Source organism: Miniopterus schreibersii (genome assembly GCF_964146895.1).
Source record: "Miniopterus schreibersii genome assembly, chromosome: 14".
Classification (NCBI taxonomy): Eukaryota; Metazoa; Chordata; class Mammalia; order Chiroptera; family Miniopteridae; genus Miniopterus; species Miniopterus schreibersii.
Window position 1 is genome coordinate 49,884,711 of NC_138114.1, and position 24,915 is coordinate 49,909,625.

The 24,915-nt window shown below is 40.0% G+C and overlaps 1 protein-coding gene across 2 annotated transcripts; it reads right to left on the reverse strand.

Moving 5' to 3' along the window:
* Positions 1 to 456: 456 nt before the first annotated feature.
* On the reverse strand, positions 457 to 21,970 carry FAM204A (family with sequence similarity 204 member A). 2 transcript variants are annotated; one of them, XM_081158542.1, is made up of 8 exons: positions 21,902 to 21,970; positions 15,443 to 15,687; positions 14,862 to 14,949; positions 14,709 to 14,739; positions 14,430 to 14,529; positions 12,424 to 12,513; positions 1,414 to 1,520; positions 457 to 1,124 (listed from the first exon to the last, which is right to left on the reverse strand). In XM_081158542.1, exons 1-8 carry the CDS (start codon positions 21,963 to 21,965, stop codon positions 1,073 to 1,075), a joined length of 777 nt encoding a protein of 258 aa, XP_081014668.1. In that variant the 5' UTR covers positions 21,966 to 21,970; the 3' UTR covers positions 457 to 1,072. The 2 variants fall into 2 exon arrangements, with proteins under 2 accessions (XP_081014668.1, XP_081014669.1); XM_081158543.1 differs by having other exon boundaries at positions 21,376 to 21,910.
* Positions 21,971 to 24,915: the final 2,945 nt, after the last annotated feature.

A 24,915-nucleotide genomic window follows, 5' to 3' on the forward strand; every position in this document is an offset into this window, starting at 1 on the left:
TAAAGACGGAAGGACGGTGAACTGATAAAAACCACAATAAGCAGTTCTCTATCTCTGTTGCGCACTGAGTAGGGAGGAGCCAAAATACCAAAGGCCTGCCCAGACCCAACATCCAGCTGTGGGCTTGTCAGCAGCTCGGTTTATTATTTCTCAAAGGCCCTCCAGTTAGGACTATGACCACACACCTAATGAAATCTACTTCCCACGGCACCATCCTCTCTTAAACTTCATCAATGCATCAATCTTTTAAGGAGCAATGGGAAACAGGCAAAAACGATCGAACCATGTTCTTAGAAGGTTCAATGTCATAGTGCCTGAGTTATACAGTCTAATACAATCATACCATTTTCTCTTCTAAGAATCATCTCATAATTTAAAGAATGATTTGGCTGAGAGAGATATTTAGGAAGACATTCCCAGGCAGAGCTGAATTTAAATCATCCTCCAGACGCTACCTTCTGTCCTTTTTTTTATTGTAATATTTTATCTGAAGGCACATCAAAACCAACCAACTGCTTTTATTAGTGACCATCAAGTATCAACTCTACTGCACCCAGTAAGAACCAATCATTATGTTCTTAATGTTTTAGAACATTAAGATGAAGTCCTTTGTAAAAAACAGTATCAACGGAGACTTTCTTACACTTATGACTAATCCATCATAAACAAATGCCAATCTTAAAAACACGATTCCAGAATAAGTGCAGTTCCACTGAGAACAGATAAGAAAGCACAAGCAGCTCATCGGCTATGCCACACCAAATGGATGAAAAGCAGAATCGATTTTATACTGCAGGTCTCTATAAATAAATAATAAAACCCTATCTTCCCCCCGTCTGTGTGCTTAGGTTCCTTGTGCAAATAACAGACACTCCACTCCACTCACTTCCACAGGATGAACTCTTTAGAAAAAGACTGATAACCAACCCCAAATGTTATGCTTATTTTTTCTACTTCTATCAATTTCTTGACATGTTTAACATAAACAGGAATATCTTTTCAGTCAACTGAGCACTTGAAGAATCAAGTAAAGCTCAAGAAAAGACACAACATCTTGAAGAGCTCTGGCAGGTCACATGTATCCCATGTTGCTTTTGGTTTCCCATCTCTTCTTTGCTTCAAATCTAAAACGAAGAACATAAAAATCTCAATTTATTTCTAAAATACTTCACTGAAGTAACATATTTGCCAAGTGCTGAAGTAAAATAAACTTAAATTTTCACATACTCTGACTACAAAATACACATCCAACAGGATGAAGAAATGCCTCACTCTTTATAATCTGATAAACACCCAGCACCAATACAAAGAATACAGTGAAACCAGTTACACACACTGGACCCGTAAACCTGTCACAGGGTGTGCTCATTTCTAGGAAGTTAGCAGAGTTGCCACTAAGCACCTTACACTTACCCCCATGCAAGTTTCTTCTTTTTTCGAGCAACCTGTGAATTTTCAGCTTCCTTTTTGGCTTTTACAAAGTTATGGCAGGCAATTGCTTTGGCAATTTTTACACCAAGCTAAAAATTAGAAGAAAAAATAAAATAAATATTCCAGCTACTACAAGAACGCAAATACTTGAGAACTTAGGGGTAAGAAAGCTGCGTCCAGGAATGAGAAATACTTACACTCAGGCCTCCTTGAACAACCAAAGTATAAAGGCTATGTAGATGGGGCCCATGTTTCCCTTACCTCCCACAGACCCCTCGCCCTAGCTGTTCCTGCCTCCTGAGTGGAAATGCTTCCCAAACGAGGCCCCTTGAGGGTCCACAAGGCTGTGGTAAAGACCTGCAAGCTATCTGAGCATTTCAATAGACCAATAGGAATCTGCCCGATAAGACTGCACAGGCTGACAGAGACATCACGTTTCTTTGCTCTGGGCTAGAGTTATAGCAACTCAGTATGGTCACACCAGCTGTCTCATGCTGATCAGAGGCTCTGATTGGCATAGATGTGATTAATAAACATGGGAAAGCTAATTACTCCTTTGTAAACGCACTTTTTGTATGATGGGCAACAGCTTTTCATTCACTGACAGAAAAGAACGAAAGGGGTGCTAAGAGGTGAAGAGGCTGGGCACCAGGCCGCAGTACCTAAGACTTCCCTCCAAGTCTTCCCTGCTGGTCCCTAGGTTCATACCCCCCTCACACCCACCCACCAGTCCCGCAAGGTACAATTGAACAGACCTCCTCCCCTCCAGCCCCGCAATCTTCTCTAACTCCGCCTATCGCAGTCTTTGTTTCTGCCTCTCTCCAGCTCCTCAGCTCCTCCGGTTACCACACTGCTTTCCTGGCTCTGCTGCAGGGATGGCTACTCCTAGGCAAGTGTATCCAGGACAGGAATGGGGCCTGATTTAGGGGCTCTGATTCAAAATGCCTGTCTACATGGATGGCTCAAAAGTACGTGAACCCAGGCTAAACAATGGCCAACACTCCTTCTGGGCTTTTTTACCTTTTATGTCCCCGTACTTGACCTAATGCACATTAGTGGACAGCAGACTATGCAAAAGAAGAAAGAACCGGGAGCCACTTAAAGTCAATGTATGAAAGTCCAAGTTTTAGGAATCTGCCTGCCAATAGTGAGACACGGTAGGTAGCTAAGAGCACATGTGTTAGCAGAGAAGCCGGTTTAGCAAAGTGAGGTCTGGCGTGCTTGACATTCCCTCCAGTTTACCCTGGAGGACAGTTTCCTTTACAATGATACAAAATGAGTGGTAATCAAGCGCTGGCGGGGTCCAAGTGAGAGCAAACACAGGCCTGACTTTTCAGTCCAGGAAGAGCCTACAGAAAGAATGGAAATAAATGGAAGCAGCCTGACAGACCAAGGTGCTGCCTTGGTCAACACCAGCAGGAAAGCCACTGACGAGAAGACGACCAGGTGCAACTTGGGAGCCCGCGGGAAAAGGCAGATCAGTTTCTTCTCAAAACTCCAACCAGCATTAACAGCGCTACTTCTGCCAACACCCTCTCCTTTCACAGGGATAACATGCACTCAGCAGATATTCTAAGGGCACAAGTGCATTATTCTGCCAGACACTGTTCTAGGCACTGGAGCTAGAGCCGTGAACAAAAGGACTTATTTCCAAATTGTGGGGCTCGGAGAAGGGTTGCCAGGGACGCTTTACTGCTTCAAGACTGTACCTGTTCTCTTGGTTCTCTTTTTACTTCCAGTTTTTTATCATAGAATAGTTCATCTAAGTCAACTAAAAAAGGCCAAGACTCAAGGGGCTGTCACACTGTCATGGGAAGAAGAAATGAAACTGAAGGATGCTGTGGGATGATTTATCAGTAAGAAAGGTTTTCTACCCACTGAAAAACTACCCGTTTGTCATGGTGAAAAATCAGGTTAGCGCCTGTCGGGTTGGGCTAGTCAAATCTGCGGTAGCACACGAATCCCCAGTCTCACTGGCTGAACTTTGATTTCCATTTCACTTAAAGTCAGCAGCGGATGTGCAGGGCTCTCCTCCACCTTGTGGTGCAAGCATCTCAATGTGTGGCTTCTGAGCTGAGTTCACTGTGACAGAGAAGAGCCAGCCGGAGTCTCACCCTGGCTCCTAAAAGCTTTAGTGTGGAAGTGACGAACGTAATTTCTGCTCACAGCCCTCTGGTCAGAACTGCTCACACGGTTCCACCTAAATGCAAGGCATGGGAACACGGGGCCCTGTGGAACACCAGGAGAGCAGCAAGTGTGCCTAATAAACGGCCTGGCATTAAACGCAGCCTGCTACCTGGTTAAGATGTGCAAGGGCTTCTCCACATTCATGCTGAATATTCAGTCTCTTCCCTGTCCCCACTTCCAAAAGGCAAAACACAGAACTCCGTATTTTTCTACTTAACTATATTCCTATGTGTTATGTATCAAATGCAAATTTTGCCAAGTAAGCTCCCCAACAGAGGTACCGCTCAACTAGTTTATCTTATATTTAAATTGAGCTTATACTCTGAGTATGAAATAAAAATGACTCAAAATATATTTGCCACATACCAATAACCATGTGATCAAATTATTTTCTAAAACTGCTATAAAATAAGATGTATCTTACATTTAAGTTCATTGAAATTTTCCAATCCGGGTTTTCTAGATTTGGGACAGATAAACCAAAGAACATCTCAATGTGTCTGAACTCACGGTCATTTGATTTAAATGGGCTCTTCATCTCAACACAGTCATACGCTCCAAGAATGTAAAAGCTTTCAGCTTTCTAGCATTAAGGCCAAGTACAGCAAAATCAGCATCACTGTAAAGATTTAGAGCCTATGTTCCACAAGACACAGTATAAAATTGTAAAAATTCATTATAATGTACAAAACATGTACTTACATGAGAGGGTGCTATTCTGCGCACTAAGTAAATATAATAATTGGGTAGCAGGCAATACTTAAACAAACCTGTTAGTGTAAAAGGTATAGTTTCTATCTGTATTTTGCCATTTATGGCATGTTCTTCAACTGATAAACACAGAATAAGCCTGGTCTGTTTCACAGAAAATCTTTTAAGCTGACAATGCTGATGAAGAATCCTATTAATTTTGTGTCCTTCATAGGCTTAAAATAAATGTTTCTTGTGGAGAAGTTAAAAAGCAGAAACACTTGAAAATGTGAAAGAATAGTAAGATCTTCTAATGGAAGAGAGCTGAGAGGAAACACACTTCCCAGGCAAGATGACTAACCCAAGTTCCAGAAGATAAAAGAATATTGTGAAAAGTTCTAGTATTACAAACAAATAATACAGGTCAACAGGAATCTCCCTTCACTCCTGCAAAAAGGAAAATGCATCTTCATGCCCAAGTAAACATCACGAAAGCTTGGTCGATGGTTTTTATATTAAAAAACTGTTTAGGGTCATCAGATAAGTACAGCAACACAATGTAGCAAGAAATTTTTTTAAATGGATAAAAATATACACAGAATTTCTTGTATGTGTAGCCAAAGTATCAGCATTTTCCATATAGAACATCCAATATTTTGCTGCATTTTAATTAAGGTGTCTAAACATTATCACAAAGAACTGCAAATTGGTCAGAGCAAGCGGTAAGGAAAATTAAGCTCTAAAGGCTTTTTATCACCATATTTCAGGAACCAAGGGTGTAAAATGTTCTAATTTGGGATATATTAAAAGCCATAAAAGGTCTTTCAAAAAGATTAATGGTACTTTGCTTGGATTTAAGATAAGGGCCTTAGCTGGTTGGGAAAGCAGGGCCCTGGCTGGACCCTTGAGGCATTCATCTTTACAGCCACTTGGAAGATTTGTAAAAGCGTCTGCATAACCTCAAGCAAATGCTCCGCGACATTTTTTTAATTCCTTTCAATTTTACAGGTTTAGCATGTGTAAATCATACTGGGCTGTAAAATAGACATAATGGCACATCCTGTAACATAGTAGAGATTTTAAAAAGACAAACTTTCAAAATCAAGTTAGTTTTCCTTGCTGAACCTTGTTGTTCTGGAGCTGGCTGATAATCACATGGCGCATCTGGTTCAAACAGCTTAATCTGGCCTCACTGTAAACTTCTCATCCATTTCATAACATATTTTACTCATCTCAAAATTACTAGCCTGGAACAGATTTATAAAGTTTTCCTCCCTTTTGAATACTTTCAAGGCACTTATTTAAAAATACCAATTATCATACTTTAACTTTTTATGGAATAATAGGTCTCTATGAAAAATATTTATGCCATTCTCTTTTGTTCTTTAATTAAATGAAAACAGATGTTTTCTGAAGTAAAGCGGAACCATTACTGGAGTACTTAAAGTGTCAAGGTCTTTAATTTTTATATCAGTTTGGTCGACAATTCCTGATTGTCTTTACTCAAGCTCAACATTAATGTCAAGCAAGTTACCTAGGAGACGAAAGAGATCAAAGAGACAAAAACCCCTCCAATGTCTGATTAATCAAGTCTGCAAACAGCTTATTTCTTTTAGCCTGCATGCAAGTATGAAAATGAGATTCTGGGAGCCGAACATTGTGCAGATTTGTTCATTCTTATCAGAACAAAGCCAGCGGCAGCTTATTTCATGGATCATTGGCACTGTCATCAGTGCTACACAGAACGGGTGACAGCTCCTCATTTTGAGGCTTGAACAAAATTAGCAAAAAGTCGGCACAAATTAGCCTCTCATCTTTTTGGTAATATGACATTATTCATTTACTTTTTATCCAATTTTTAATTTTTTCCTTGTCAGCTATCCCTTTCTAGTCTCTTCCATGGCATCCTAAAATGCCACCTCATAAACAAGCAAAGAAACAGCCAAAGTTGAAATAACATGCAAAGTTCAAAAAGCAAATAAGGGGAAAAATGCACTTCTAATAACTGATAATGCTTTATTTTTTAATATAACTTTCAAAACTTTGCAATAATATTGATAAACAGCTCAGAATGCCATGCAGTTCATTTTATAAAACTGGTACTTTGTTTCAATAAAGAATGACACGGGGAATTTAATATGGACTGTGCTTTGGCAAATTCAGGATGCCTGCATTGGGACGAGTACTGTTCTCTCCATGGTCACACCTGAGATGCTGGAGCTCTGGTGACAGCTCACAAGCTATGCCACAGCCAGTCATTTAAACTCTGACTTTAAATCAAATCATTTTCTAGTATAGAAAATAGCCTAATTTCATTGTCATCTTAAAATGTGTGTGCACAGGTTTGCATGTTTGTGTACCACATACATCTATGTACAATTGCACAAACACCTATTATTTTTATACCTACAACGTCATATCAATTAAACCCAAATGGTTTTTACTTCAAAGTATAACCCAACAAATCCTGTTTCTAAAACACATCATAAAAATCTATTTACACAGAAGTATCATATATATCGTGTATGTCTATGTGTGTGTATATATGTATATATATATATATATGTATGTGTATATATATATATGATTCTACATGCAATTTACTTAAAAAATGTATCTGGCCCATGATATGTGAGATGATATACTTTCATTCATACAATCGACTTCAATTTCAGAGTGCAATAGTTTATACAACACCTGTTTTAATGATGACTATTAAGGCTTCAAATTATAAGTAGATTACAGTACTCCAAAGGAGGGAGAAAAGATGTTATACTGTTGAAATTACTTCTGGATATAGACATTTATATTCAAGCAACTTATTCCATTCATAAGGGGAAAAAAGCATTAAAAAATTAACCATAAGCTGTTAGATGCTTTACACAGTCCCCATAAGACAGTTTTTTTAAAGAACTGTAGTACTGTTTTCAGCAATTTCTTTATCTCTGTTCTTCTAAGTAAGAAAGCTTATTAACAAGCTTTGAACTTAAAATCACATTTACAATAATGTGCCATCAACAGTTTTATAAGCTAATTAGAAAAAGATTAATTAATGACTGGCTGCTAATAAAATGGCAATCATGAAGAAAGAAACCGAGGGTGCTAAGCTTCAACTACCACCAATTAAGAGCTAATTACAAACAAATTATATATGTGTTTTGCTGTGGGCTTTAATTTACTAAAATGGTTTTAATTAAAAGAGAAAACATGCTGATTAATTGAACTGCAGAAAAAATCTACAGTATAAACTGTGCTTTGTCTGTCTCTTTAATTAGACTTGTAACATCTGAAATCTTTTTTTAAGGTTTGTTAAAAGCACAGATAAACGTAATGAAAAGAGAGCACGAGGGACACCATTCTAGGTGATCATCCACTCATGCCCCAAAGGTTAAAAGCAAATGTCCTCAATGCAATGAGATCTAAGGGCCCACCTAAAAACCTGTGAGAAAACCCACCACTCAGTACGGCTCTCATTCTTATGTTAAAATGCTCCAACTTCAAGGCTGCACACAATGTGCTACAGGATGAACACATCTTGAACCTCAGGTGACGGACTCAATGAGGCCTCCCTTACCTGCAGGGGAATGGCTTATTCACCACACTGTGCTAATTGGTCACCTGGACAGAGTAACTGAATTACTTCTAATAACTAAGAACAGGGCTTCAAAAGAATGAAAATCACATTTAAAAGCAGCCCAGACTATGCAGACTACAAAACAATACAGAGGAACATTTAAATTAAAAAGTCACTAAGAAATAACCAAAGCTAATAGAAGCCAGTCAGCTCCAGAGGATCCCTAACAGACACACACCCCTCTGGTGGGAGAGCAAATCCAACTTCCCCAGGTAGCTGATCAAGCCACCGCCTAGCAGAAGCCTATGAATGAGTGAGGGCTTTTCTCTCCCCAGTGTCCTATACTCTTTCCCACTGCTAATCACTGAAATGTACCACGAAGAAAATGGTCCTAAGCTCTACTAACTGGAAAGAGGAAAAAAATAAAGAAGTAAAGGATAGAAGGCAGAGTAGTACAATTTCAAAGAAGGACATAAACTATATTAGGAAGAGTCTGCAGGCATTACATGACTTTGTATGAAATACTGTATTCTTCTTATATATCCCTGGTACTAGATTAACAAAATAATCTCATTCTACAAAAATAAAATGTTGAAATGGAGATATTTAATTTTAAATTCTTAATATATATAAATAAGTAATATTTAATGCACTTTTACTCTGTTTACACAATCTTCAGTGGCTAGAAATCACAATAATTAAGAAGATGGAAAGGGCCTGCCATCCTTCCTAAGGTCACAGGTTCTGTTGATAAATTCTTACAACAGCTGACTGGAATATACGTTCAACTTCATATCTGAATTGTTTTACCTTGGAAACATGGTTGTTAAGATATCTCTACCCAAAGAAAGTATTCACGAAAACGGAAAGAAAATAATTCTGCTCTCTGGATTATAGAATAAAGGGTTCAGTACCACAAGATTTCCTTCACTGTAATACATCTTTCAGTTCAGCTTCTTTTGTATGTGATGCAAACACCTCTCCTGAAATGCTAGAGCTCAGAAAACAGCACTGACAGGAAGTGCCTTTAAATTTATCAAGTTTGGCAGCATCTCTATTCCAAAATTTAAACAAATGTTTCAATTCTGAACTCTAGATATGATAATGCTCCAGGTACTTTGATAGCTAAACCTGTCAAAATCACATTATTTGCGAAGGGGTTTTATGGGGGGGGGGGGGGTGTAATTCAAGCTCTTATTTTCATCAAGACAATATGGCATGTATATCAACATAAAACTAATAACCAAAATAAAAAGGGTGAAATGTAGCCAGAATCCTCGCAGGGAAACTAAAGCCTAGCAGTAAACTGTGTTAGAAAAATTTTGAAAGCCAGAGTAAGCACTCTGGCATCCAAAGCATTTCTGACGAAGGACCACTTCTTAGATGTTAATACAAAATGCAGAGTCTATCTCTTCAGCATATATATATCCTCTTCAATGAGAACACCTTCAGATTCTCTAGGAAACTGCTCTGAAAACAGAGTTTACGCTACAAAATAATAACCTGCCCGAATTTAGACAACACTTAATTTGTTTAGCTAGGAAGGACTATAACTCAATCAATTGAAACACTATTTTTTAAAAAGGCCATTCCTAGCTTTGTTATTTAAACATTAACAAACTATTATCATTTCAACATTATTAATTTTACCTATATTTTCGAATCCAAACATTTAAGTAGTCTATTTAATAAATTTAATAAAAATTAAAAATTTTACTTTAATTCCTACTGCCAATGTAACATTTTTATAGTTACCAAAAAGTAATACTAAAATGGCATATTTTTTATCATTTATATTTGTGAGACCTTGATTAGGTTCTAAAACAATACTACGCCCAACAGCACTAATGGTGGAAGTCATTGCCTTTGGCCTGCACTCATACACTCGAGCAGAAAGCTTTATAAAACATTTTATAGCATTACTCCAAATTGAAGGTTTTTGGCCTTAGCAAAGATGGCAGCAGATTATAACTAAAATATCTCTGATGTGAATATTAATACTTTGCAAATTATAAAAAATACCATAGGATGGCACTTTCAAAGGACCACTATCAATGAATGGGATGTACTTCCAATTCAGGCCTGAGGTTAAGGAGCCACAAATATGCTCAGATACTTCTGTGTGTGTGTGTGTGTGTGTGTGTGTGTGTGTGTGTGTGTGTGTGTGTAAATAACATATTTTTAAAAACAACTTTTTAAACAGTTTCATCAGTATGACACAAACCCAAGTATATTTTTCACTTCATCTCTCCTCCAAAACTGTTAACAACAAAGAAGTAGGGAGTCCCAAAGTAATCACATTACTACATGGCAAAATCACAGATAACAGCACAATCTAGGCTTCAAATATGTGAACTTGTTTATATAGAAGCTCAGAGTATGTATATCCTTAATGTCACCATTAACTTCAGGGAAAGTGATTCTGGAAAAATGTGCACTTGTCGTGTCACAATGACAGGGCACTGACAGCCTTATTTTGGTATGTTTTTGAGGAAATGTTTTCAAGGCCCATCCTCAAACATGGTTCTACTTTTGGCTTCATTTCTCTCAATACTGGTTCTGCCCTATTGGTTTCACAGGCTTATAAATGTTAAACATCAGAAATTAGTTTCACTTATTGTGGTTAGAAAAGGCTTTAAGAACTCTGGGACCTGTGCCTCTGAGCAAAGGCTTTATCAGCTGGTCCCAGTCGCTGCCTCTTGAGAAAAGAAAACGCTACTGATTAAAAACCAACATACCTGATTTCCAAAAGGACACCTACCATGCATGTATACATTTAATTTATAAAGGGTTTCTGCCCCAAACTCACATTACCTACTCAAAATCCCATCCCTCATCTCCATGGTGTTTGACGGCAAAGGGGTAAGTATGAAAAATTAAATCTCAAACTAAACTATCTGCTCCAGCATTCCATCTTGACTGCTTTGTTCTTCACAGGCACTTAATGAACACGGCATCGGTATCTTTCCAATGGCTGTGCTGCAACAGCACACATTTTCCAGACGTCTCTCCACTTACAGAGAGACAAGAATAGGACTCGAATTATTGTTTCTCTTTTAAACACTGACCCACACTGAATAAACTTCATTTAGTGCAGTAGACAGAGCATTACATTTGTATAGAAGTTAAAAGAACGCTTAAGAAAATGTTTACTACCCTAGCAAATGCTGAAAACCCCATGTATTTCTATAGCAATCTCATTTGTCACCAAGTATGACAGAAAATAACCACCCTTACAATGGAAAACACCTAGTCTGTATTATACAATTCCCACTTCTAAAGTAGCAGTATGACAAAGCAACACACAAAACCAGAAACCGAATATCCTCCAAGGAACCACATTTCTGAGGCCTCTAAGGCACACGTCTGCACATTCTCACAAGCAGCTTCAAAGGGCAGAGAAAGAAAAGCTCACAAGGAACACGGGTGAGGCAGACAAGGTGGAGCTAACATGCAACTGCTGCCTGACACACGGCCACAGGTGACCCTGTCTTCTCCCAGGGCATCATTTAAGCTTCAGGAAAAAAAGATAACTTCCGGTTTTTTCCCTACATAAAAATATAAACCTCACAAGCTACTTATGGCCAGAAGCCAAAAATAGAAAACAAACAGCCATTAATGGTAGGTTTTTGACATCTGATGATATAAGGGTGAAATAGTATTTCCGCAGAAAAATTTATTAAAATAGTAATTTCATCACTAGTCTGTTAGAAAAAATGCTCACCTGCAGGTGAGTAAGAAAGAAGCGTACACATGGCCAACAGTTTACACAGATGACAGACGACGCTGTCCATGTAATCAAACACCGTGGAGCAGTTACAGCGTAAGAAGACAATGAAGGAGGTGGAGATATGCTAAAAATAAAAGCTACAGTAGAGCCTTTGTCCTAGAAAGGACAAAAACACCTACAAAACAGCAATAGCAACAAGGAAATGTATGCCAATATGAGCCCTCTACTCTGTGTGTGACCTTGCCTAGCTACACCTAGGAGTGATCCCTAATTAGAGGAATATTCCCCCAGAAGGTGCAAGTCAGAATCTTCCAGAAGCCTGTGTACTTGGAAAAAGAATATTCAAAGTATCTGTTAGTTTTAAACTATAAACTATACTTATATAAATTTTAAAAATTGAAAATTCTTTAGGGCTAAATTCTTTAGTGCAGAATATGAAGAAAGCATTTTGGGGAACAAGGGTTAGAAAAACACTGCGAGATGTGACACTACAACACACAGGACCCTCAGGGAGAGTTAAACTGAGTTAAAGATGCAAACAGAAAAAGAAAACTGGCCTTTTCATCATAAAGGGCAAAGAGCTCTCTGAACTAGGTAAAATCTAGGGTTCAAAACCAATCACCGATTACTTCTACCATAAGTTTTAGACTTTATTTTGCAATAAATGGCCGAACAAAAGGGAAGAAAATAGACAGGAAGGAAAATCTTGGATCAAATATCTGAATAATGAACTTACTTATGATCATAAAAGGAACGTACATCCATTTTAGAAAATCTGGAAATGAGAAACTGTGTCATCAGTTTGACTTACCTCTCGGGTAGCTAGCTGGTTGCTGAGTTCCTCGGCCTTCTCAATATTCCACTCTTCCACGGCCTGGTCTATGCTCTTTTCAAGGCCCGACTAGAAAGAAACAAAATCTAAAACTTAAAGGCAGGAAAGAAAGGCAAGCAAACATTTGCTAGCAAAGGCTATGTAGCAACGCTAGTTTGAGAACTACTGACCTAAGCAATACCTTCAATTTCCTCCAACACCTTATCTTGTTTTGGCTTTCCCAACCATTTCTTTCTGCTACTTTGACATCTAGGTGTCTCAGCAATGTCAGAGAAAATCAAATAACTCAATTCACTGGCTTCACTAAAAGCTATTTTTCAAACTCAGCTGGGTGGGCTCTCAATCCTTCCCTTGAAAATTCCCATATTCCTCTAAGAAGCTGTTCCACATCTTTTCCATTTTTTCCAAATGCCCTCAACCCTACCTCCTCCTTTTTCAGATTCTAACTCTACCCCTACTTCACAGGTGTCCAAGGCACGGGTAAGGGAGAAACGAGAAGAACCAAGGATCTGTATGTCTTTTCTTCCTCTCGCCCACCTTAAAAGGAGTTATCTTCACGTATTGTTCTTCATTCCTTACTGCCTCCAGGAAAGAATCGTCTCCCTTGGCAAGACTAACCGCACCACCTGTGCTCATCATAATCCCATCTACCTGCATGCTATCCACAACTCTGACCTTTACATTTTCTCCCCCCTTTCCATCTTTCACCCTACAAACAAGCCTGTCCTCCCCATTCTGAATCAGGGGCCAGGTGGAATGACTCAACTCCTTTCTGCAAACTAATTTCTTACGTTAGTATTTCCTCTCCCTCTTCTAAAACACTCTACCAGTTGCCCCGTGTCACCTAACTCAAACCCTAGCCTTCTACAGTCACAGGGGACACCGTCTGTGGTCCTGCTACTCGACCACCTTTGCTGACTACATCCCCATTCTTCAAACCGTTTCCCCAAATGCCTATCTTCAGTCTCCTTTGAGCACCTTTACTAGGCAGTCCTGCAGACTCTGTAAGTGGCCCCTCCTCTTCTTACTTCTCATTGGCCCAGTAACTCAATCCTAGGGCTTCAGTTTATTTGTTTAAGCTGCTTTGGATCTCTATGTAATTTAAAACATCTGGCCTCTCACCTGTATCAAGATCTACAGCTCCAGCTACTTGCTAGTTATCTTCAGATTGAAGGCAGGGTCTTCCACATTTATGATGCCCAAAAACAAGCTCCTCACTCCCACCCTGCTTCTCCTTTAGAGCTGACTCCCTAGTAAGTTCCCCCAATAAACTCCTTAGTTAGCGTCAATGCCTCCAATCCTGTGCTCTTAGTTTAACTATTTTGTAGTGTCTCTCATTTGTCCTTTCTGTGCTTCTTAGGGCTTCATAATCTCGTTTGAAAGATTATAAAAATCTCCAAATTGGTCTTCTATCTTTCCAAAGCGGATAACATGTTACCACCCAGCTTAAAACAGTATCACTCGCTTACTGCTTTTGAATAGCGCCCAAATCCCTTCACAACAGGGTCCCGAATGCTCTCTCAGCCCCAACTAGGGCAATGTGTACTTCCTCCTGGCTCACTGCATTCCAGCCAGGCTGACCTTCTTACAGTTACTCGAACAACCCATGACGAAGGGCTCTTTCTTCCCTAGGATCTTTATCCAGGTTATTACCTCTGCACTAGCATTCCTCATTTAGGTGGTTCCTTGCTATCCTTCAGGTCTCAGTGAAATGGCATCTTCTGAGAAAGGTCTCTGACCACAATAAACTCAAGAAGGGCCTCCATTTGAATTTCTTCACAATACCTTGTTCATTACCTTCTTAACAGTTTGTTTGTTTTTAATGACTTATAACTATATATTGACTTGTTTATCTAGCACCTTGTTTGGCACATAGTAGGCATTTTAACATTTTCTCCTAATGAATTAATGAGAACTACTTCAGGCAAGGATAATTACAAGCAATTCCTACGGAGTAATATAAGACACAATAAAAAAGACCTTACCTTCTCAACTTTTTTCTTTTTAACAGGGGGTTCAAATCTGTCATTGACTCCAAAATATTGAGTTAGTTCCTTCCAATGGGTTTCATTTGGGGACTGTTCACTATAAGCAGACAGACAATACATTTTGCATTAAATGTACTCATTTTTACTTTTATTGTTTTTAATTGGTTATTAGGATATTACAACTAGTTCTTATGTTTCAGAGGTAAGTAGTTTAACTACTTGTATAAATTCTACAAATACTGTCTAGAACAGACAAATATTTTTAATTCCACCTACCTATGAGATTCTTCTTCAGTCTTCAATTTACCTGGAAAGAATTCACAAAGTGAAGTATTTAGTTATTTCAATATTACATTTATTAAAAACTAATGAGCTCAATTATTCACAGTTTAACATTAGCACTAATTAATCTGAATTAAAACAAAATACCTTTTCTGGAGCGTTTTCTTTTTTTCCTTCTGAATCTTGAAGCTGAGATTTTCTGGTCAGAGTGTTTTTTATGCAAGTCTTGAAATTTCTATAGAAAAGTTAAAAAAAAAAGAGGCAAATATATTTTGAAGCAAAGCATATTCACAAAATAGCAAACTTGCTTAGTAATTAAAAAATTATATTCTAGTATTTATAAACATATAAATTTAACTTCTTCTTGAGATGCTCCATTCTCCAAGACTCTTTCACAACCTGAGTTTCCATCTTACTTTATTTCTAAAAGTCAATCTGATAATCTGACAGTAAAATTAAATGACTCATAGATAACAAAAAAATAAAATTAAGATAGAAATTCCTCCTGTACCGTGCTAGGCAAAGCAGCTAATCCTACCAAATGTTTCTCTTTTTATGAAAAAGAGAACAAAAATGAAAGCAAGTAATTGAGTGGCCAGTGGACTGACCACAGACCCCCAGGGTAAAAAAAGAATTGAGTGAATCTTTCCTGCCTATTATCTCCTAAGAACATACACACATGAGCATGTAAAACAGGCTTTAATAGGAACACATCAGGGAAAACCTACATTCCACACATGTACGGGGATTCCAGAAGGACACTGTTCATATGCATTTGCATTTGCATTTGCCTCTGCTTCAGTTTTTTGTCCATCCGCAGGGGAATGTGAGGTCTCCGTCTCTGTGATGGTCCCATCTTCTCTGTCTTCCTGTAGGTTCAGTCCAGAGTTCTCTACGGTGTCTTCACCTTCAGAACTGAACGCATCGTCTTCGCTTAGGCCAGGAGGTAGGAGCCCGCTCCACATCTTTCCTTCTGAAGGGAAGGGGACAAATGCAGCCATTCACAGGAGGCACGTGAGGAATTCTAAAGCCATTAACGACACCCAGAAGCCCAATACTTACACCTATAGTTTGGGAAAAACCCTCTACACTTTTTAAAAATCTGTAATGGAATATACCCTCCATATTAAAATATGCTTATATAAATAAAATCTTTGCTTATACAAATAAAAAGTGTAAAGCAGTTTGGCAAGTTGTTACCAGACACATAAAGAAAACAGGACCTTGATTCTCTATCATACGCTTAATTTTGCCTAAAAAAAGAAAATCCAGTAAAAGTATCCATTGCTCAAGAATGGTTGAGCATCAACCTACGAACTGGGAGGTCACTGTTCAATTCCCGGTCAGGGCACATGCCCAGGTTGTGGGCTCAATTCCCAGCAGGAGGCGTGCAGGAGGCAGCCAACCAATGACTCTCACCGATGTTTCTCTCTCTCCCTTTCTCTCTCTGAAATCAATAAGAAACATATTTAAGTTTTAAAAAATTTTAAAAAAAAGAATGTTAAGAGCCTAACAATATACACTGCAGGTCATTTAAGAACTATAATACTATATTTCAAGCTACAACAACTAGAGAAGACAACTAAATTGAATATTTCACCTGTATTTGAATGTATAAAATGTTCAGGGGTCTAAGGGGCAGGAAAACAATTATTCAAAAAAAATTTTAAGCTGTACACAAACAAGTAGCTTGAGAAAGTGTGATGGTAAAAAGGATATCCTAGTTTAAAATTTAATACTATTTGCTAAAATAATATTAAATGGAGTATAATCTTAACATTTTAACAAAAACATATAGCTTTTTCTGAATAACAATTCTGTACTGGGGAAACTAATGTTAAAGTTCAGAATAATATTCAGCATTAATATACAACCCACTGATAGAGAAAACCATCAGCTATTGTTAAGTTTAATAAAAATAATTTTTAAAATTGGAGTTGTAATCAATTTGCTCAAATTAAGATAACCGAGTACATTTTCACTATTAATCTCCATGGCACAGTCTATTTTAGCATACATATTGAGCCAAAACCAGTTTGTTTAAAAGATGCCCAAAACAGAGAAGTGGTTGTACTGCTCATGAATTACTATCAACATGAAGGAATAAAATGGAAGAATGGGAATCTTTTTTGCTGAGTTTTCTGCCCCCTGTTGTAATTACCCTAGTAACAAAATCACCATTATCACTGAGACAAAGACATCATGGGCTTTCCCGTAACTGAATAATGAATTCCTGATGTCTTTAAGGACCTCCTCCCAGGTCCAAAGAATCAGATCTTACTTTCTGCCACTTTGGTCCAGACTTATCAATTGTTAGCTCACAAAACATCCTCACCAACATATTCTCTTGGCTTTTTAAGAGGAAGGGCTCTGACATCTAACTGTTCCAAATGTAATCCTGTCTCTACCATATACTAGTGGTATGTGGAAATCATTTTTTAACACCTCAGTTTTTTCATCTGTAATACAGGGATAATTATGCTGCATACAGGGTTATTCTGAGGATCAAACGAAATAAGCCATGAAAACACTCAACAGTGTTAGGAGGTTCCAGGGGCTCGATGAATGCTAAGTTCTTTTTGCTATTATTATTTCTGTGGCTATGTACTACGTTTTGATCACTTCTATTACGGGTGGCAGCATTCATAGGGTAGTTTTGAAGTTTCTCATGTTTGACGTGCAGTCACTTAACAACTGGTACAAATCATTTACTTTCCTGACTTCCACAGGCTGACAAAGTTTCTATAAAAAATGTTGGTGTCTGGTTTTCTGAATGGAGCAATAAAACCAAAAGCAAATTACCATGAAGATAATGGAGCTTAAGCTTCAAGGCTCATTTGCACAGAACACTCTACCTAATTTTCTATTTAAAATATGTATTCCTTTTTTTTTTTTTTTTTAAAGAGACCCAAAATTATATAGGCTCCAGGCCCCATAAAACCTGGATGCACCCCTAAACCAGGCCTGAGGATTTTACAAGTTGGAATGGAGGTCATCTTGAGATAAATACGTCAATATTAAAAAACAGATGTTATGCTATTAATGAAAATATTTCTACTGTTCTGAAAAGCAGGGAGAGGGGAGCAATAAGAAGCTCCAACATGACTTTGACACTGGTATATAATATACCTTTGGGCTCATTATCCGCTTCAGGATTTAAGCATAGTAACAAATTTCAAATTTAGCTTTCTTAGCATAACTGGGGTTCTTCTATAACTGAAACCACTGTTTCTTTTCCCTTATCACAGCATCTTTTGCATGCCCACTGTGTGCCAGGCACTCTTGAAGACATGGGACAGCAGTGTACAAAACAGGCAAAAAGGCCTAACTTCATGGAGCTGATATTCTACACACGCAGCAAGCTTCTGTCCATCAGCAGCAAAGTACTACTCAGTCCAGACTTCAGTTGTAGCTGCTCATGAAAGGCATGTGCCTCTCAGATAGGCCCAGTTCTTCCACTGGACCAAGACTTTAGCGCCTCTACAGGGCAGTCTATGCTTTGGGCACCCAAATGTGCTTCTAGGTTGCCCTGGAGAGGACATGCCTTTCCGCATCAGCCCTCAAGCAGTTATCTCTTTTTGATTGGGGTTTTTTTTTTGGATTTTCTCAAAATCATGTTTTTAGCTTTTGCTGATGTGGCATTAAGAACTGTCCTCAGTGTGGCACTGGCTGGTATGATTCCTTATGTGTGCCCACAGAAAATGAAATAATTAAAAGAACTTTTAAAAGTGCGCTCTACATCCAAATCCATAAAATAAGGTATGTTTCAGAACTCAATTACTAAACACCTTTAATGTGCCATTCTCCTGTAACTGTTTAAAAAAACATACAAAACACCTACATACAAGAGCAACCTAAATACAATGGCTTCTAATAAACACAGATAACTCACTGATGAGCCTACAAAGTAGAGCAGCCCACATGAGCAGAAGCTCAACTGTAAATCAGCCAATATGGAATGGCTGCTTTGTGACATGCTTTGGGCTCATGTTTGAAAACACCATCTTTCTATTCGTGGCATATACATGTCTTTCAAACATTTCCAACTGTACTGTGTTAGGCCTCATGTTATTTCCATTTTGGCTATTCTGATTCTCTATTTCTTTGGAGTGTCTCTTATGTCATACCTTTCAGAGCATATTCCTTTATTTTAAAGTGGATCACTCCAAATTACCCTTTAAATGTGAAAATTACTCAGCCATTCCTAAGAGACATGGTATATCAGAGAACTAGAAACTTAAGGTTTTTGTGTGTGGATTCTAGCCAGGTCTATACAAGTCCATATATTAATACATAACCTTTCAGTTTTTAGCCTGTAATTCAAATAATTTTTAATTTAATCATTTTGCCCCAAAAAGATGTGTATTATTCAGAAGCCCTTTTTAGTCTATAATTTTGAATATCACTTTCTTCATTTCATACACACTCTACTTCTGAAGTTAAGGTGTTTTTCTCATTCCACAATTATTCTTTTAAAATATTCTGTGTGCCAGGCCGGGCGTGGCTCAGCGGTTGAGCGTCGACCTAGGATCCAGGTGATCAGGGTTCGATTCCCGGTCAGGGCACATGCCCGGTTGCGGGCTTGATCAATGACTCTCTCATCATTGATGTTTCTATCTCTCTCTCTCTCCCTCTCCTTTCCTCTCTCTGAAATCAATAAAGATATATTTAAAAATAAAAAAAATTAAAATAAAATAAAAAATTCTGTGTATACTACACAGAACACATCTTTAGTCCTGGACTGGTACAATTGACTATGCACTGAAAATATTTATGTATCATTCTAGGTTGACTGGCTGGGTTTTCTTTTGCCCTTGAAAACCTACCACAGTCACTATTTATTAGCACACTTGGGCAGACAGCAATGCATCAAGAACATGACACAGTTCAGCAATTCCTAATCTAAGTTTTTTAAAAGTTTTATGAAGATAGTAATGGAGGTCTCTAAGTTAATTTCAATAGTCAAAAAGCACAACGTATTTTCCCCTCAAACAATAACATCCACCTTTAGATGAAACTAAAACTCAATTACGCATTATCCTTCACCACATATTCCTTGACCAGAGGTTCTGACTTGTAGCTACAGACCTGATTTTTATTTTTTTTAAAAACTAATGAATATACTTTAGTAGACACAATCTTTCAAAATATGGTACCCATGGAGATATCAAATGATAATAAAGGGGGTTTTAGGCTGTGAAAGGATTGGGAACAGCTGGTAGAACAGGAAAAGACTTGGTTCTGAAAGTTGAAGACAGGTTTCCAGGTCTGAGCAACATAATTGTGGGCAAGATACTGCATTTTGCCTGGGTCTCTATTCTGAAACTATAACTATGGAGGTCTGATCAGATGATCTCTGGCATGTCTTGCAGCTTTAAAATGTTTCTTTATGGATCTTAATAGTGTATGCGCCCAAATATTCTATCAGCTCACTTTGCTGCAACACTCCTTCTCTCCCAGTCAGACGCGATAGTGATTAAACCCCAATACCCCAGTAGATAAGGCTCTCTCCTCAACCTAGCTGCCACAGCCAAGATTGACAGTTTCAGTTAGACTCTGCACTTCACACAGGACATCTCAAAGATACTCTAGACAAAGGGAAGAAAACCCCAGTTATGGCAGAACCGAACCAGAAAAAGGAAACAAAGCAGGTAACTGCTATACATAGTATACAAACAATGTGACAGGTACTGATTCACCATTAATCTCACAACCATACTTCCACTAGGAAAATTACCTTTTACAAATAAGGCAACTGACTTGTGTAATGTACCATGATCCACTTATTTTACAAAAATGGAACTCTATAGCTTCAAATTATAAACTTATAAGAGGACAGAGTTTTAATTACTAATATATACTTGGAGACAAAGATTTGAAAGTGTGTCTGAAGAATGACTCTAGCCTATAATCCCAGACTTGCTAAAATTTGATAAAGAAAATTTCTTCATCACTGTTTAAGTGCAGAAAGCTATGTAAGATGATACACTAAACTGCAAAAATGAAAGTCACATTCAGGTAATACTGTCATTTTTGTGAGCAACCAGTCAGCCTGCTTATAACCAAAACCCAAAAGATATAATCCCAGCAGTTTAATGAGTAAATGTCTCCTGTCTCTAATATTCCAGAATTTCAATTCCTTTTTCATCAAATGACGCTGCCTTATTTCCCACATTCGGTATTCAATTAGGAATAATCACAGGAAGCTGAACCCTGACTGATATGAATTTAACCTTACTTGTCTAATAATAGTAAACCACTGCCCACCAACCTAAAGAGGATGTTAAGTAATTTACACGATAATCAGTTTCTGTGACTTGGAGTAAGTTACCTAACTAAAATACTTTTAAACAGGTACTATCAACATTAATGTAAAACATCATATTTACTTTTATGAAATAAACGTGTTCCCTCTTCTCAAAAAGGCAGAAAGTACAAGTGAATCACAGGCCTGCCTTCGGGTTTAAGTTACCAATCCGATCACCCAGATAAGCTATTAATGTATTTAGCAGGATTTTGCAAGCATGCACATGTTTTAATTTTAAAGAGACTGCCTGTTTAGTCCAGCCGTGGAAAACACTTAGACCCAAGAAAGCTTTACAGTTAGGCAACAACATTCCGGGGCTCCTTTTAGGTCGGATGCCGCTGCGAAAATACTTACGAGGTTCAAGACTGTCAGAGGGTGGCTCGAGAAAGCTTCACCCCGGCCCCTCGGCCGCACAACCCGGAACTCCGCAGGCTGTCGCAGCCGGTGTCACCCTCCGGTCCCCAACCGGGATTCCCGTCCCGGGCCCAGCACTAGGCGCCGAAGGTTCCGGCACGGGACGTCTAGCCCGCTGGCACTCCCATTAACCGCAGCTCTGTCCCGGGCCTCAGCAATTGTAGCAGGAGCCCGTTTCCCTCATCGGAAGCCTCCTCGCCCCTCTCACCAGGGCCGGGGTGGGACGGAGGACCCGACCCCTCTCCAACCCACAGGCTGGGGAAGGCGCCGCGACGCCCCTTCCGGGGGAGTCGGAGGCCGGCCCCGCCGACGCTCCCGTGGGCCGGGCCAGGGCGGCTCGGCCGAAAGGCTGCGCGGCCGCCCACACTGGCTCCCTGTCTCCCCGCACCGGGCCCTCCCCGAGCCCTCACGCCGGAGCCGGAGCCCGAGCCGCCCGGCAACCAGCCCCACAAGCAGCCCTACTCACCACCGGTCCGGAGCCAGCCGCCCGGCAGCCATCTTAAGACCCCGCCAACATCGCGCCTTCTCATTGGCTCCGGCATCCCAGCCAATGGGCTGCGGCGGTTCTGGCCCGGCGGTCGCCATGGCAACCGGCCGCGCTCCACTCTGTGGTTAATGCTGCTGAACAGAGAGGTTGGTTTCCTTCCTCTTCTTGTCCCTCACTGTTTTCCCTCGTTCTTCTGGCCGTTCCTCCGGGCTTTGTTGTTTGTCCGTCTCCCGCCTGCGCCGGTGCTGGCTTAGACCTCGACCTGAGCCCGCTCCCGAGGAGAGAGGGTCGCCGCCCCGCTCTGCAGGCCCGCCGGGAGCGCGGCCGCTCGCTCTCCCGCTGCCGCCGCCCCTCGGGCCGCGCGGGGCGAGCCCGCGGCCCGCCCGGGGCCGGAGGGAGCGGGCGGCTCCTGCGCTCGGGGCGCTTCACCGCCCGCGCTGCTCCCCCGGCCCCGGCCCCTGTCCTGGCCCCGGCCCGGCCCCGCGCTTCCTGAACTTTCCCGTGGCGGCCACCGTTTTAGGGGGAGCTTAGGCAACGAGCCGGGAGCAACCACCCAGAAAAAGGGCGCAGTGAAAACAGCAAAACAACAACGTCGTCGCGATGGGAGTGGGGCTGTTTTAGGAGGGTTCCGTGTTCCGTAATAATAAGACGAAGAATACTCCCGTGCTGCAGTGTACTAACGTTTATGGAAGAAAACACATAAAGCCCTTAACCTGGCCCACAGTGATGCCGTCTGAGCCATTGATTGTCAGCAATGCCTTTCTTTGAAACATTCTAGAAATGTACAGAAATGCTGCACGGCACGCAATTTTAGGTCACGATTTGATATAAGCAGGTCTTGAAGCTTTTGCCTTGACTGCCCCCTGCGTCGCCCCCAGCGTCTTCCAGGGGTGCCAGCCTACGGCGCGGTTTCCTCCAACCCCAGAATCACAGCGACACCTGCACTCACAGGCCGGGTGCTCAGGTCCTTTGAACAACGTGCTCACAGCCTCTGCGTCTAGAACGGAGGCAGAGCTGAGCTGTGCGAGGATCTGTATGAAACTGTCCTGGCCAAACGCGTCCCCTTTCTCAAATGGAGTTTTCCCTAAATCCAAAACCTTAGAGAGTTGAGCACTTTAAAGAAAGGATGTGCGTGAAAGCCCCGACGGAGCTGTAGCATTGGGCCTCCTAATTGCTGTGTTAATCGGCTGGGACACAGACCCCGCGCCTTCAGCAGCAGAAGTGTGTTTCTCCCGGTGCTGAAGGTTGGGAAGTCCAAGGTCAGGATGCCAGCGCGGGGGTTTCCTTCTGGGTCCTGTCTCTTGGCTTGTAGGGCAGCAGTCATCCTGCCATGTGCTCACATGAGCTCTTCTTTGTGCATGTGTGTTTGGAAAGAGAGAAAAAAGAAGGGGGGTGAGAGGTAGGAAGAGAGGCAGACAGAAAGGGGAGGGGGCTCCCAGCCTATCTCCTTCCTGGTATCTCTTCTTATGAGGAGACTAATCCTATCAGGGCCCCACCCTTATGACCTTAAGTAACCTTAATTCCTTAGAGTCCCCATCTCCAAATACAGCCACACTGGGGTTAGGGTTTCAACATATGAATTTTATTGGTGCACAAACATTCAGTGCATAAAAATGCTTATGGCGAAAGTGTGGCCAGAATGGGGAGAGTGCAGAGGCAGAAGAACTGAGACACAGAGGAGGCAGAAAGTCGTGTGTGTTGGCCCTTTTCAGAACGCTCTAGGTTGCTTCCACGTAAATTCCATCAGAGAATACTCTGGTGTTTTTTTAGTACAGATAAATGTGCAAAACAGAGGGAGAATATAACTAAGTACACCAAAGACCTACAAAAACCAGATTTCACGTCAAAGGTTTTTTGTAAGTCCTACTCCAAAATAGGTATTTAAATTTTTTCTCTGTTAATTTGAGAATTCTCAAATATGACTGTTTACTCTGACATTATTGGATTCCTATAATACATGTAAATAGCTCACACTTTTCTTCTGGCTCTGGTAGTGCAACTTTCACTCTGAATATTAGCGTTTTGCCAGTTTTCTGGAGGAACTGTCAGTCATTTGATTTATTTTAATCAATAAATTTACCTTCCCTCCAGCAAATTCCTGCCCTGGAAACCTGCCAAACCATGCATTTTTGTGAATGAAATACTTGTATTTGTGAGATTTCTGTGAAACACAGAATTATTGAAAACTTTTTACTAAATCCTACCGAACGCGATGTGGCTAGTGAATTGAGCTTGAATTGTGTTGCATCTGGCACTAATTTCAAACATGTAAGTTTCACTTAAATTATCAAACATATCTTAAAAATCATAAAGCAGTTTTTCTTTGCCAAGAAATATTACAGTTTCTGACTAGTTTTTCCTTATATTTCATCTTTTTTTCTCTCCTTAGTGTGGAGATTACAAGTCACATGTTATAAAAGATGAATTGAGGAGGCCTTTTCTGGTGGCTGCTAAATCTCTGATTGATGAAAATTTCTCCAAATATAATGAAGTCCCTGAAATATTTCCCAGTTGGAAAAAGCGAATACGACCTTGTTGAATATATAATAAATGTGTTTCTTGCTGAAACTGAGAAAGAGGCTAAGTTAACTTCCGTCTGTACAAAATGCCATATTCTCTGCATTGAAGAAAAAGTGATCTAGTGACTTATGCAAAAGAATAGAAGCAAGGAATTCTGAATTGTAGGAATTGTGTGACAACTTCTCGTCCGGGTTTGTTTTTTTCAATTTGTACATGGTAGCATCTGTAAACAATATTAATCTTCCAGGAATACGTTAAACCACTAGCACTGTAACATCAGCAAGAGTTAACATGGGAGGAAAGGGCATTTCTGTAATATAGGATGTTGCCCAAGAAAAGCATTTTTTTTAAATTGGTCATGTCTAGTGCTTTCAAAATCTTCTGGTCCAGTGGGCACACATCAGAAGAGAAAGAGAACGGCTTATTGAACATTTATGTTCCCTAGGTATTTTGCATCTAATATCATATAATCT

What these genes read in the sequence shown, in the direction of transcription:
- FAM204A (XM_081158542.1), bottom strand. Translation starts at nt 21,965, where the DNA reads ATGAGAAGGCGCGATGTTGGCGGGGTCTTAAGATGGCTGCCGGGCGGC. An exon ending in CGGCTGGCTCCGGACCGGTG is followed by an intron (nt 15,688 to 21,901) that starts GTGAGTAGGGCT and finishes CCTTCCCTTCAG; the next exon opens with AAGGAAAGATGTGGAGCGGG. An exon ending in TCCCCGTACATGTGTGGAAT is followed by an intron (nt 14,950 to 15,442) that starts GTAGGTTTTCCC and finishes ACTTTTCTATAG; the next exon opens with AAATTTCAAGACTTGCATAA.